This window comes from Chlamydotis macqueenii, chromosome 3 (genome assembly GCF_036417535.1).
Source record: "Chlamydotis macqueenii isolate bChlMac1 chromosome 3, bChlMac1.mat, whole genome shotgun sequence".
In the NCBI taxonomy this organism is placed as follows: Eukaryota; Metazoa; Chordata; class Aves; order Otidiformes; family Otididae; genus Chlamydotis; species Chlamydotis macqueenii.
In genome coordinates this window covers 104,883,696-104,897,804 of record NC_141558.1, presented here as the reverse complement: position 1 = coordinate 104,897,804, position 14,109 = coordinate 104,883,696, and the positions used below count along the sequence as shown (strand labels likewise).

At 38.4% G+C, this 14,109-nt stretch overlaps 1 protein-coding gene across 1 annotated transcript in view; it reads right to left on the bottom strand.

Annotated features, from left to right (window-relative positions):
* Window positions 1–14,109, bottom strand: part of UTRN (utrophin) — a 356,589-nt gene that overhangs the window by 294,082 nt on the left and 48,398 nt on the right. The window contains exons 8-17 of the mRNA XM_086743718.1: window positions 13,793–13,956; window positions 13,050–13,253; window positions 11,608–11,789; window positions 10,748–10,898; window positions 9,281–9,400; window positions 8,213–8,314; window positions 5,138–5,245; window positions 4,380–4,559; window positions 2,895–3,064; window positions 401–524 (exon numbers count right to left, since the gene is read on the bottom strand). Of these exons, the coding sequence (XP_086599844.1) occupies window positions 401–524; window positions 2,895–3,064; window positions 4,380–4,559; window positions 5,138–5,245; window positions 8,213–8,314; window positions 9,281–9,400; window positions 10,748–10,898; window positions 11,608–11,789; window positions 13,050–13,253; window positions 13,793–13,956 (1,505 nt within the window). The remainder of the gene's footprint in view (window positions 1–400; window positions 525–2,894; window positions 3,065–4,379; window positions 4,560–5,137; window positions 5,246–8,212; window positions 8,315–9,280; window positions 9,401–10,747; window positions 10,899–11,607; window positions 11,790–13,049; window positions 13,254–13,792; window positions 13,957–14,109) is intronic.

Here is a 14,109-nt window from a genome sequence, read left to right as displayed (position 1 = left end):
TCACAGCATGATTCAAGGCATCTCTGAGCAGCCCACTGGCCCATCATGTTAAAATTATAAAAGTGGTGTCAATCAAGTCCATCTCCAACTGTGAAACATGAAGCCAAAATATGCTGCTTAGTGGAAAAGATATTAATACTGAAGACAGACATTTATCAGAACTCCAAAGGATATAATCAGTAATACATAGTTTTTAAGTTTTCCTGTGGATTGTGCAACCCAACACCAGCAAAAATTCGTGTCCAGCTGGCAAGAGATTTCCATGTATGTCCAGTTCCGAAATGATTTAACTAAAGGACTTAATCCCCACAAAGCATGTGGATCAGCCCACAGCTCCAGCTGACAGCCAGAGAGACAAAACACACTATTCACTGGAACACTCTCGCTCTCCCCATTTTACCTTCAACTTTTCTTTCATGTTCAAAGTCTCTCTCATCTTCTTGTACTCTTTAATGTCTGTGGCCTGAATGGCAGATTTTGATTTTGAAATCCAGTTCAAGAGCTCAGCACTTTCAGCATCAAACCTGGTTTAAAAGGTCAGACAATTGGGTTTTTTGGTCATTTTTCCCTATTCAGTCACTCTGTCTTAAAAATCAGAAATCTTGCAGTTCAGCACATCATTCCATCCCAAAACAGCAAGGCTGCACACAAGATTCATGTTTCTCATATTACTACTCAGAGGCAATAGGACAGAGACAGACTTACAAAAACCTGCCATAGTAAAAATTATGTATTAGTAAAATTAGTAAAGAGGTATTAGCCTGTGGGAGCAAACTGAGAATGCATGGTGCAATTTATTTCCTAATTCTTTTACACACATCTTCATGCAAACTATTACTGTTTCTTCTAATATGTTACAAAAGATACCTCTCAATGCTGAGTATTTTGGAAGTAATAAACTAAACCTCAGAAACAAGACAAATAAGAACTACAGTTCTAGATTTCATAGAAGTCTTCAACACTATTTAGTCTGAAGAAAAAGCAAGCAGCTTAAGCCACTCATGGTGGCAACAGTGGACAAACCTTTTTGAATGTTTAGTTGAGTAAAAATTAACTTATAGCTTAATATTTTTGGCTATAGTGGACATGTCTATACTAACATAACTTTCTTATGCCTAAAGCCTCTAAGCTACAACCCACCACCACCAACAACCAAAAATAAACAGACAAAAAAAACCAAACTCCTCCCAACTTAACCAATACTGCACAGAACTGGAGAGAAGGACAGATATACTGTACAGACCACAAGTCAGGTCATACTACAATTATACTACTTAATTCTACGTAATCTTAACATGGAATAACAGCCTATCAACAAATGCAGAAGTCACTGCTAGTCACTCAAAGTTTTCATGGGAAAACCTGCAAAATTCTAGTTACTGGTCATTTGCTGGTTTCAACATAAGTAACTGGGATCAGGAAAAAGCATTGGAAAGTTTAACCTATTTTAACTGACCCTGTCCTTAGTAGAGTTTGAACTCTATGAAAAAAAGATAATAGATCAAATCACTTTTGCTTTCAAAGTCTGAAATAGTTTCTATGACTTGTGAGACAAAGAGAAGGGACAGATGGGTTGCTGACTGCTTCATCGCTCTGGAACACCCACATGCACACACCACCCACACCAGGGCTTGAATGGTCTGACCAGGGCCCTCAAGAGGGTTTGGGTAAGTTCCTCATCCCTTCAAACCTCCATTACTCCTCCAGAAACGTGAAGAGAACAAATCTTCTTCATTGTGCAAATAGACAGCACCTAGCACAGCGACTCCCTGCTCTTGACACAGCCCTCTATCCTCTCCCTAAATGACCTGCCAAAGGTTTAAACTAGTGACACCTCGAATAAATGCTCATTTTCTCAGGCAAGCACAAAAAGCAAAATTATGAGTAAACAGCATTTACTTTCTTAATTTATCTTGAAACAAATATTTTATTTTTAGGTATGCTATTTAATAAAGGCAATGCAACACATGTTATTAAATACTGTTTAGCCTGGAGAAGAGAAGGGTCCAGGGAGATCTTACATCAGCCTTCCAGTACCTAAAGAGGGCCTACAGGAAAGCTGGAGAGGGACTTTTGACAAGGGCATGTAGTGGTAGGAGAAGGGGTAATGGCTTTAAATTGAAAGAGGGTAGATTTAGATTAGACATAAGGAAGAAATTCTTCAGTAAGAGGGTGGTGAGGCATTGGAACAGGTTGCTTGGAGAAGTTGTGGATGCCCCATCCCTGGAAGTGCTCAAGGCCAGGTTGGATAGAGCTTTGGGCAACATGGTTTAGTGGAAGGTGTCCCTGCCCATGGCAGGGGGGTTGGAACTGGATGATCTTTAAGGTCCTTTCCAACCCAAACCATTCTAAGATTCTATACATGCAAATCAGTCAAACACTCCAGATATAACTTTGAAAGGAGTAATATTGTTCTTATTACTAAATACCAGGGAGATGGAATAGATTTCTGAGCCTTTTTTTTTTGTGCACTTTGTCCCATTTTTCCCATGTATTTTATACAGTTTAGAAATAAATAATAAATAAATCAAAATACTTGTCACTTTTGCAACACTTTTTAACCAAAGATGAGAAAATGTTTTTCCAAAAGAAAGTAAATATAATGAATTCTCTTTTTCAGCAAAAGAGCCGAGGTACAAACGACTGAAGATCTGCTTTTTTGAGAACTAAAACCCTCCCATTCCCCACCGAAATTAATGGAAGCTGCAGGCTTTCTGTTGCTCTTGAAATCAAGACTGTACATAACATTCCCCTCTCATTCCCCAAACCCAGCCTCACAACTACAACTTCAGTATTCCTCACTTGCATAAAAGAAGAATAAAAGCAAAGACCAGGAGACGTTAGTCTGTGTAGTACCTAGTGAGCAAGGGAAAATGGCAGTGACCTCTACTTACTTTTTCTTTGCTTCACTGTCGCCTGGGATTTGCCTTTTCTTTGGGGGTGGTGGTGGGGGCAACTCCTGTCTGGACTGTTTAACTGCTACCTGTTCCTTCAATGGCATTGTTTCTGCAGCAGCCTTCTGTGAAACCTGTGACATCCCTATACTTCCTACAGCTTGAGTTACCTATATAAAACAATTTAGCAAAAGGGTTAAATGTCATTTTTAACACAAACCGAGTTGCTTTTGCTTAGTTCCTTTTATTCAATCAATCATAAAAGCCCATTCATTCAGTCTTACAAATGACCACACCGAAGCACCTTTATCATAGATGCACTCCAGAGAAAAACTTCGTTATTCTCTTTTTACAGATGGGAACCAAGCATCAAAATTCTCAGTTCAACGGGAATTTCACGCCAGTCCAAATGAATCTAAATCAACAACATAATCATTATATCTATTTTCTTTCATAATTGCTTGTTTTACAGAAAGAACCAAGGTCTTTTGGGTTTATTAACACATACCTCTATATTTTGTACTCATACCCCATAAAACCAAGCCTAGATCTCAGAAAGAGCTGATACACAGTGGATTTGACCTAAAAAACCCACTCAAGTCAATAGAAATCTTCCACACTCTTTAATGGGTTATAAAGTGAGTCCCATGGGAATCAACCCCTAAGTGCTAAGTATGTGCTTGATATTTAGGGGGAGTGAAAAGATGAAGACAGGATTTGGCATTCTCCACTGCTTTGACTCAAGTGCAAAAAGAAATCAAAGCCACATGTCTGAAACGGACCCCTACTCAGACTGCACAACTCATTCACTATACGCTAAATGGATCGTGAATCAGTGCAACAGCCTTCACCATAATAACATTTTATTATCACAAAAAAGGGACATATGAGTCATAAAACTGTCAAACAAAATTCTCACAAAAGCCAATGGGAGTTCTGTCTAAACAGAAACATTACCAAGCACTTAAAATACTAAAATAAACATTTAACAATCCAGCTTGGCTATCACTGTCATATATCAAACAAATAACTACTCTATTTTCAACAGATGAGAAATCATACTCACAGAGCATAAATGCTTGTATGACTCCCATTTATTTATCTACTCTGGCTTTTGGGTTTTGTCTGTGTTTTCTTTTAGTATCAGATTTAATCCAGTGCCAGCACACTTAAAATGTTTAAAAGCATTTGCATTGATTGATAATACATGGCAAGCCTGCTTTACTCATCAGAAAATGAAGCTTAGTCTGTGTGAGAAAGGAGTAATAGTACTTGTCAAGTTAACAACTTGGAGTTTTGAAGACCAAAAAACACAGATAGCTTTGTCAGCAGAAAAAATCAGCCCCATGTGAAAGAGCACTCACCTAACTCTCTAGTCTGATGCCAAGAACTTGTCTGGGCAATTTTGCTGACTATATCAATGAGGTTTGCACACATTGCACACATCTAATAATAGTAATCTAGAAATAAAGCCTTGTTACGTACCTGGTTAGAGTAGTCCTCTAGCTTCTGAACCAAACTGTCCCACCTCTGAGTTAGTTCTTCTTGATCCTGATCAATTTTACTGGACGCTCTGCCATTCCCAAGGATTTGGGCCACATCCTGACCTAGCTCATTCAGCTGGTCTAGTGTTTGCCGTTTCATACCCATGTCTTCTTTCAAAATCTGGAGTTCAAAGACAACATTAAAAGACAACATCAAGTATTCTGCTACCCCTTGGCTTTTAATGCCATTAGAGGGGAGGGTGAGAAATGTATTGAGTCAGATACATGACAAGTTTCAAAATAGTTCTCTTACGTAACAAAGCACTAACAGACACTCTTAAAAAGAGCACATCCCTGAAACAGCTCCTAGAGTAATCAGTAGCATCCAATGTATTTAAAAAAAAAAAAAACAACAACAACCCAAAACTAAACACCAACAACTGAAAAATAGTACCAAAACCATAAACCCACACTTTCACACTTCACAAAACACAGCTGACCAGTGCCTTGCAATAAACTCCAAACCCTGCCAAAAACCCAGGATAGCTGTTCCAAAGTTTGGCACACCAACCTGGAAAGGCCATGGCGTAAGCTGTACACATTCTTAAAATTCAAGTGAAAGAATCTGGCAAGGAGATAATATTGGCCTGGATTCCAAAGTATCATGCATTCACAGCTCCTACTGGGGTCAAACTGGTAATTTGCCATTCACTTAGTCTTAGAGATTTGAACACGATAGAGCAGGGTAGTGATACTCACTGCCAGTTTTCGAACATTCACACTCAGGTCTGTTTGATCTTTAAAGTTGCTTGTCTGCACCTTACTCAAAGCCTCTTCTTTCTCAGTTAACCAAGCTTTCAATAAGCACTGCAGATCATAAGAAAAATAGCAGAAGAAAACACCACGTTTGTCAAACAGCTATTGACAATTCCTTCTTTAAGTCCTTTGCGTTCGCAAAGCACAGTTCTGCAGTCTTTACAATGCAGGCATTTCAGTTGGCATTAACAAAAATAGTACATAAAAGGGGAAAAAAAAAAAATCAGATCAGAGAACTAAGCAATACTTTCCAGCAAAACAATTTCAACAAAACCATTTCTCAATATATCACAGCACACTTCCCCCCAAAGCTATTTATAGCAACTAGATATCCACCATAAAGCTGATGTAGGACCTATAAATTATATTAGTATTAAATATATCAGAAAAGTATTTACACTTTCTTCTATTCTCCACTCTTCTTTGTGACCCAAAACCAGCCATTACAAACGTTTTCTCTCAGAAGCTACAGCACTGGTAATTCAGAGCTCTTTTAGTCCAGGCAGTCAGTTAAAGACTCTGATATTAATTAGTCACTTCTCTGTTTACTGCACCCACGTCCAATTGCAAATAACTTCAGCAAATACTATCTCATTAACTACTGAAAGCTGGAGTGTTCTGCTCTGGATAGTACTAACTCAGGGATCTTGAACTTTTTCCACTTGTCCCGGGTCTCACTTCTCTTCAGTCACACAGCACTCCTATGGAAACTCCAGCAATAACTGGCATCGAGTATCAGGAAGAATTTTATACATTATATTACACTGCAACATATTGCTGCTGCTGCACAGCCATTTCCATTGACTAGAACACCCAGCTCTGTCAAGCTCTGTTGCATAGCCACTGACACACTGCTACCCCTCTGTGTTTAAAAAAAAATAAATAAAAGAAAAGAAAGGCAGGCTTTTTTGTTCTTTGAATAACACACTTTACAACAGCCACTAGGTTCCTCAGTCTAGCTGTATATTTTTGGCATTGTCCCAGAACCGACTACAGCAACATTTGGGCCAAAGGGTTAAGGCAGTTTACATTGCCAATGTAAACCAACACGCAAAACGTACAGGCAGCTAATACAATGGTGGTGGAAATGCCATAAGGCTGTGAGAAACAAAATTATACCACCACATACTCTCTGGAAAGATCATGCTGGCATCCCAGCCAACATATTTTATGCGTAAGATGAGCTTAAAAACCCTTCAATGTATTCAATTAATTTCTGCTAAATCAGCAGTCAGATAACTCTCCCTAGAAAACTGAAACATAATTATCACAGTGCTAAGAAATATCTGGCACTGATTAAGGAATTTGTTTCCTGAGTGGTAAGAATTGTGTCGACTTGGCAGTGTGGTTTCCAAATGTTTTCTAGGCAGCCACAAAAAGGCTGATGCATCGCTATTGCTCATCTCTCCATCTGGTTGGATGAAATGGAAAGTGATAGTACCTAAATGTTTTAGTTACTTTTGTGTTAACAAAGTGTTTGTATTAAAGTTTTTAATTAGTTTCAAACTGCAATTTTTGTAGGTCACTTGATAATTTTTGAGGACAGAGAATTGTAATTCAAACCCGTTAGTAATAAGTGCATTGTTCAGAGCCGAATAATGAATGCAAACATAGGCTGACCTAAACCACCTAAAATAAACTTCTGTTTCCTCATTACCTGCTATCTGACATTGTACATTAAATAAACACTCTTTTTTTTTTCACCTTTACAGAGCAACATAATTACATACAAATCAAAAAAAGTGGAACACAAAGAAACTCCAACAGAAGATGACACTCTTAACAGTAGTCAATGAGTGGTCACTTTTCCCCAGACAAATAATGAGGGTGGAAGAGAACAGAAACATATTCACATAGGATCATCAAAACTGACAGCACTTGAAGTCTGTACCTTGACACACAGAGTAAAGATTTTTGAGGAATCCTCATTTCTCAACTCAGAGACATATGCCAACGCAGCATTTTAAAGAAATACATATAGAGAGAGAGAGAGATACTTGGCATTGGATAAACCAGAATCTGAACCTTGAGTCCATATTAACAACAAGGTTACATGAGCTGCAAGTTCAACTTATCAATATACTGCAAATAGATATGGGAGGGGTCAGGGACAAACACATATGCAACCCCCTAAAATGCAGACAAAACATTCCTATCAAAGAAACCATGCTGTAACTTACAGCAACAGCTATATCAGCACTGTTCTACTTCTTTCAAATGTCTAAACAATCTGCATGTACTGCATAGTTTAAACAATAGCTTACAGTGATAAATGCCATCATTTAAGAAAACGAAACAATTTCAGTAAAACCTTCAAAGGAAAAGCCATCAAATATTTTAAACTGAGACACAAAACAAGCTCTACCACCAGGCATGTAAACCTAACACATGTAGTTGTGTTACTCTTTTTTTATGCCATCGGTTAATTTGTGTTTGAGCAGTGTATTTAAATATGTACATAAAATGTGTGATATCAAAGCAAGGAAAAAGTCATAATGCCATCTTCACAATTCAAATGTTTGCCTAGCAAAATGAGATAAGCTGCATGCTTCACTTTATTGATCAAATGTTTTATGTTACTGATTTTGAAAACAACATCTATTGACTAGTTGATTGTACAACTGTGTACATGTATCTGTGTGTACATGTGTACTGTGCACACATATCTTAATTAGAAAAATTTCTGTAATTTACCAAGCCACCAAATACTTAGTGATTCATTGTCATTTCGCCATCATGGACATTACTACTTCTTGGCTATTTTGCAAGCTACCTTGGAAATTATCTTATAAGGAGTCACAAAATTTTCTTTCTTAAACTTTCAAAAACTCTTCTCCTGTGCTGCACAGCTACTCTAATCCTCAAGAAATGCTGGAACTCAAATAGTAACACAAAATCTAGTTTTTCAAGGCTTTTTCTGAGAATTGTTAAACCCTACTAAGGGGTTTGAGGGTTTTTGTTTGGTTCTTTCCCTCCACAAATCAACTGGTCACTCTTGGCAACTGAAGAGCTACTAACCTGCTCTTCCAACAGCTCCTGCCATAAAAGCTGAATTTCTTGCAACTTGACCCGTCGTTCCTCAGTCCAACGACAAACTGCTGTCCATCGCTCGCCAAGCCTCTACAAAAAGCATGAAACACTCATGAATATTCATGAGCCGCACAGGCAAACTCAAAAATCAGATACTCAAAAGTATAATTTCTACTTCATAGTAACCTCTTTCTACATTATAGCTACCTCCTTGCCAGTAATTGTCATTGTTGTATTGCACAAAGCTGGAGGTTAAAACTTGCAAGAGCATTCACCTATGGCCTTATCCCTGCTCTTGCTGAAGTCAGTGAGCTATCTGATTGACTTCAAAAGGAGCAAACAAAGTAGCATGAATTCTGTTTCAGTAAACTCTACTTCACACTCTCTGTACTTTAGGTTAGAGTCTAACTTCTGACAAAAGTGGGAAAATACTCCACACTATATTCCCTAGATAAATTACGCTCATGTCCTTAAATATTTCTCCCATCATATTTTAGCTTCCCAATGAAAATTACTTATGTGAAATAAGAGGTATGCTGTGCATCATCCTGTTTTAATGAAACTGCTGAAAGGATACACTACAAAAGTGTCTAATTCACTGGGAATGTGGATAACTTTACTTATCAGGAATTGAGCTTTGCAGGTTTTACCCTAAGCAAATTTAATAATTCTTTATTAATAATTCTTTATGTTAATATTACTTATCATAGAATCATTATGGTTGGAAGGGACCTTTAAAGGTCATCTAGTCCAACCCCCCTGCAAGGCGCAAGGACATCTCCAACCACATCAGGTTGCTCAGAGCCTCATCCAACCTGGCCTTGAATGTTTCCAGGGATGGGGCACCACCACCTCTCTGGGCAACCTGTTACAGTGTTCTACCACCCTCATTGTAAAAAAAATTTCTTCCTAATATCTAAAAAAATACTATTAAAAATATTACTTTAAATCACTGTCTAGCATAAATTGTCTTTAAAAAAAAATGCTGATTAACAATTATATGCAAAAGTTTTAAGTGCCTGCTACTACAGTTAAAAAAGAGCTTTCACATTTTACCTGCAACTGTTCCTCCAGAACAGCTGTTGCACTTTCCCCATTACTTTCATCAACAATGACCACCATGTGCGTCAGGGAGTTTACCTTCACCTGTTCTGTCTCCAGGTCACCCTGCAGGTTCTAGAGGAACAAATCAAAGGTTACCAACTTTGAAAACATTTGCTAATCTGCTAATTTGGCCATAGTGACTTACAAAACTGCTGTGGAAAGTACTTCAGATTCAACAGTTAAGCATAGGTTTTACCACTGGGAATCACCGTGCAGTTTAAATAAATGCACCATTCTGTTAAAGTGGTGGAAAACATGAAGGAGCACTTTAAGCTGTATGCACCATACTTTACTAGGAGAATCATACGATAACTGCATTGACTTTCTATATGTCTACTCTTATAGGTAAGAAAGCTTATGTGTTTCTATAAAAAGCTATTACTGCTAATAAGCAAGTATCATAAGGCATGCCAAACCACTAAGAACATTTGTCTTCTAATAGCTGACAATTCTTCTAAGTATCAACAGTGCCACAATCGACCATGATGTTCAAAGGCAGTAGTCAAAAATTGCAGACAGTATACAGTTCCAATTCGTTTGAAAATAAACAGTACATTCAAATATTCGTACAACTTTTAGAAGAACAGACTCCATGGTTAAACCTACCTCTGAAATATCTCTGCAAGATCAATATACCTTTACAGTACTGTAAATATCACTTTTCATCCCAGAACATCCTAAGCAGCTCCGTGAACAACACACCTCAAACTCCCCAGACTTCAAAGACAGAGGAAAGAATCCAAATGTGGGACAGGAAATTACACACAGACTAAAAATACTCTGCAGTTCTTGCCCTGTGAGGTATGTCCCATGCTGGGGAGGAGGCCAAGCCTCAGTACTGAGTACGAAAACCAAAGCTGCAACCATGACAAGTATCAAAAGGTCATCTTTCTCCTTCAAAAAACCACTGCAGGCTAGAAAGGCTGGACTCCCATCCAGAAACTTAATTGAGAGACAAGCCACCTCCAAAACACTGCACACATTAGCGAGCAGCGTCTATGCACCCGCTTAGGATACAATCCCTCTAAACGTAGGGACTGGAATCAGTGACTTGGGAGGCCCTGCCTGATAGTTTTAACTCCTGCATTATTTTAATCTGCAAGTCTCAAGCATGACTTGGAGAGTCCTCATTTCCTGCACAAAGTGAGCATACCATAACTTCCCCTACAGATCTCGCTTCCTGCAAGAAGCGAAGATAACAGTTTCTGCTATAGCAATAAGTGCTCAAGTGTTCAGTTAAGAAAGCGCTTCCAGAAACTTCCAATCATCACCCTTTTCCAAATACCAAATGCAGCCCTTCAGCATACAGCCACACATGGCTTCTGACACAATTAAGTTTCTCAGCTAAGGAACCCACCAACATACACATCTTTCAGCTACTTCTTCCATACGTATTACATAACAGACAAAAAGGTTTACTTTATGTTCTTCCAGCTGTTTTTGAAGGGACTCCAAATCTTCTGCTAAGAGCTGAGATTCCATCTTTCGAATGCGCTCTTCTGTGACTGTCAGCCAGTCGGACAGCTGCTGCAACTGCTGCTTCTGGAGCTCCATCAGCATGTCATGCAGGCTGCAGGGGGAAGCACAGGCAGAGTTATTTCAGAAACAGTTTTCCCAGGGAAAGAGACTAAGTTCTAGTTCCTACAGGAAGGAAGGAGGCCATTCATAAACCAGTTAGCTAGCATCAGATAAAGTTTTCACCATTAAGTTAAGTAACTAGGATACTTAACTGTGTGTGTTTCTCAACAAAAAAGTAAGTGAATTATGCAATTTATATTAGGGATTGTTTCTTGCAACAGGGATTTGCCGCTAACAGAGCCTCTGCTGAGAGCTGCAACAAAATGCAGCTCTTAGCTTGATATCCCACAGGCAGGAAAAAATTCTTCCAAGTGCTTTTAAGTTGTGTAAACACACATAGCAATCCATGTCTACTGTATGCTTTATTGAGGAACCTAAACTACTGAAACAATATTTAAAACACATTTATATACTACTGCATGTAGATACTATTTATTTAGTCTGGCACATTTATATAACATAATAGTCACAAAATACTTTCATATAAGAATCAAAAAAACCACAGTTACATTCATTTATTTTGTTTCACCTTGGAAAGTATGAAAAAGGTGGATTTCATGTCACAAGCTGAAGAGTTAATTCTTTAAAAAAAAAAAAAAAACAAACAACCTTACAAAAGGATGCAAACCAACTCCTCCAAGACGCAGTAAGTACAGAGGTCAGTCCTGCAGCTCTAGGACAGGTTGTGCGGCATGACTCACCGGGACTGCCTGTCCATGCTCTCCACCCTGAGCTCCTCCCAGCGGGAGTTCAGCAGTAGCATTTGCTCCTGGATCTCAAACTCCTCTTCAGGCGAAAGATTCCCCTGAGCCACCAGTTGGTTTCCAGCCTGCAGAACGCTGCCCACACTGCTCTGGTGCGCAGTCAGTTCCATCATAAAACCCTGGAAACAGTACAACCAGCCATGTCACTGTGATCTGTGAGCTTCTACAAGAGTTTATAAACTTGTAAATGTCCTAATAAATTGTCATGTTTGAAACAGTGATGCAGAATGAGCTGACACCATCAAATATATAAGCATGGCAGACTTGTTCCTCTCTATGATATAAGGTTCTCCACGAGCTACAAAAACTCTGGAGCCAGTAAAATAGCCAGTAAAAAACAGGCAGACCTGTTCCTCTCTATGATACAAGATTCTCCATGAGCTGGAGCCTCCTAATTGAGGAAAAAAAGTTGTCCACCTCAGAGAAAAAGCTATTTGTAAGAAGACAGTCTTTGAACAAAGGCACCTAGAAAATAAAACAGAAACTTACCTATGGCCAACAGAACATAAAACAAGATCTGAAATGTATCATTGGAAAATAAATAGAACCCTATGAGTTAACAACATTAAAAATTCACATATTTACTACAAATCCAGAACACCTCTTCCTTTGGCTTCAAAACCGCAGCACAACAAAAAAAAAATTCTTCATATTGATTCAGATTTCAAATTCAATTATATAAATTAAGCTGACAGAGGAGAAATCTAAAACATCTAACATGACACTTGAAACTTTTAGCAACATTAGAACATTTGTTCAGACTTAGAACAGAACCAAAACAAAATAATTTGGAAATAACAGTAATTTGGAAGCACCCACACATGTTTCTGCAACAAACTATGCTAATAATGACAGGGAGACCACTGAATTAAATCAACATAATTACGAATTTCAGCATTGCCCTCATTTAACAGCAAGTGACATAAGGCTGACCAGGCTTTTTAGTAGTTGGCAGCAGCGAAGCACAAATCAGCCTGGATCAGACTGTCTTTGTATTGTACACACCAGTAAGCCAGCCACCGAAAGCTGATTAAAAAAAAAAAAAAAAAAAAACCACACCAAAAAAAACCCCCAAACATTAAAGTTTCAAAGCATGTTCCACTGTAAGTTCTCCTAGAAAGATCTATTTCACCTTCAAGAAACTATTTTATTTGTCAACAGAAAAAAAAAAAAAGAAAAAAACCCCATACTCATCATATTCAGTTAGAGGTGCTTTCAATTTAGCAAAAGCAAAAAAAAAGAAATGGAATAGCAGGTTTTGGATAAGGACTAGGAAATTGAAGTTCTGCAGCTTCCCTTCCAGCCCCCCCCCCCCCCCGCTACATGCACATATACAAAAACCCAACAACCCAACAAATAAGTTTTCAAGAGATGCTTACTTCATGGGTGGAAAATTGCTCTTTCACTTCCTCAACATCACCAGATATTTCCTCCTGTTCCCGAAATGCATCTTCAGCTGACAGCAACCATGTAAGAACTTCTTCCAGAGCAACTTGGTAGCTATCCAAGTCCATATCCACCTCTGTCACCGTGCTGGGAGTCTCTGCTCTAGAACCGCCCTGCTCTTCTTCAAGTGCTACAGCCTAGGCAGCCAAGAGAAAAGTGATGTCTTAGAAGTGCACAGAAGATGTCTTCCCAAAAGATACTAAAAATAGAATAAGATTCCTTGGGTACATTTTAATTAGAAGGGCTACAATTGACACTAATGAACTTCCATTTTAAAATAAAGAACTTGGATAGAAAAGACAATTTAATCTTGCTCATTTAACAGTGGATAACACACACAAATAAAAACCCATTAGCACCACAAGTCCTGTGGCAAACTCAGTTAAAGACTTTGGGCCACCCTATCCAGCTTGCCAAAACAAAGGAGAAAGAGAAGCAGCAGAAAAAAACATAACACAGGTGGAACTTTATACCTCAACACACAGGATTTTGTACATGAATCAGAAAGGAAGACAAAAGAAAGATAGAATAACTGAAGTCAATCACAAAGAAGATGCTACAACTTTTCATATTTTCCCAACTGGATTGCCCATGTTCCAGAGATAACTGACAAGCCTGAAGATCAACTAAAATTACAACTCAATAAAAGCCAGGCAGACTTTGACAACCAACCCACCTGCTGCATGTTGAACTCTCCATCCTCACATTCCTGCTTATACCTCCTTGGAAGTGTCTCCACTTCCCGGATGTCTTCCATAGTGACTTGCTTAGGAAGAACCTCAAACAAAGAGGTTAAATACATAATAATAGACTTTTTGTCGGGAAGCTGTACAGCAACATCTGCATCAAAAAGATAAGATATGAGGAAAAATAAATGAAGTTCTTTTTTAAATCATTACTTAGAATATAGTTAAGACTTTACATATAGTGTAAATCACAAGTTCTCCTGTTAAGTAGCTTTTAGCAAGCTTTAAGTTAAAAGGCCAGGTCCGA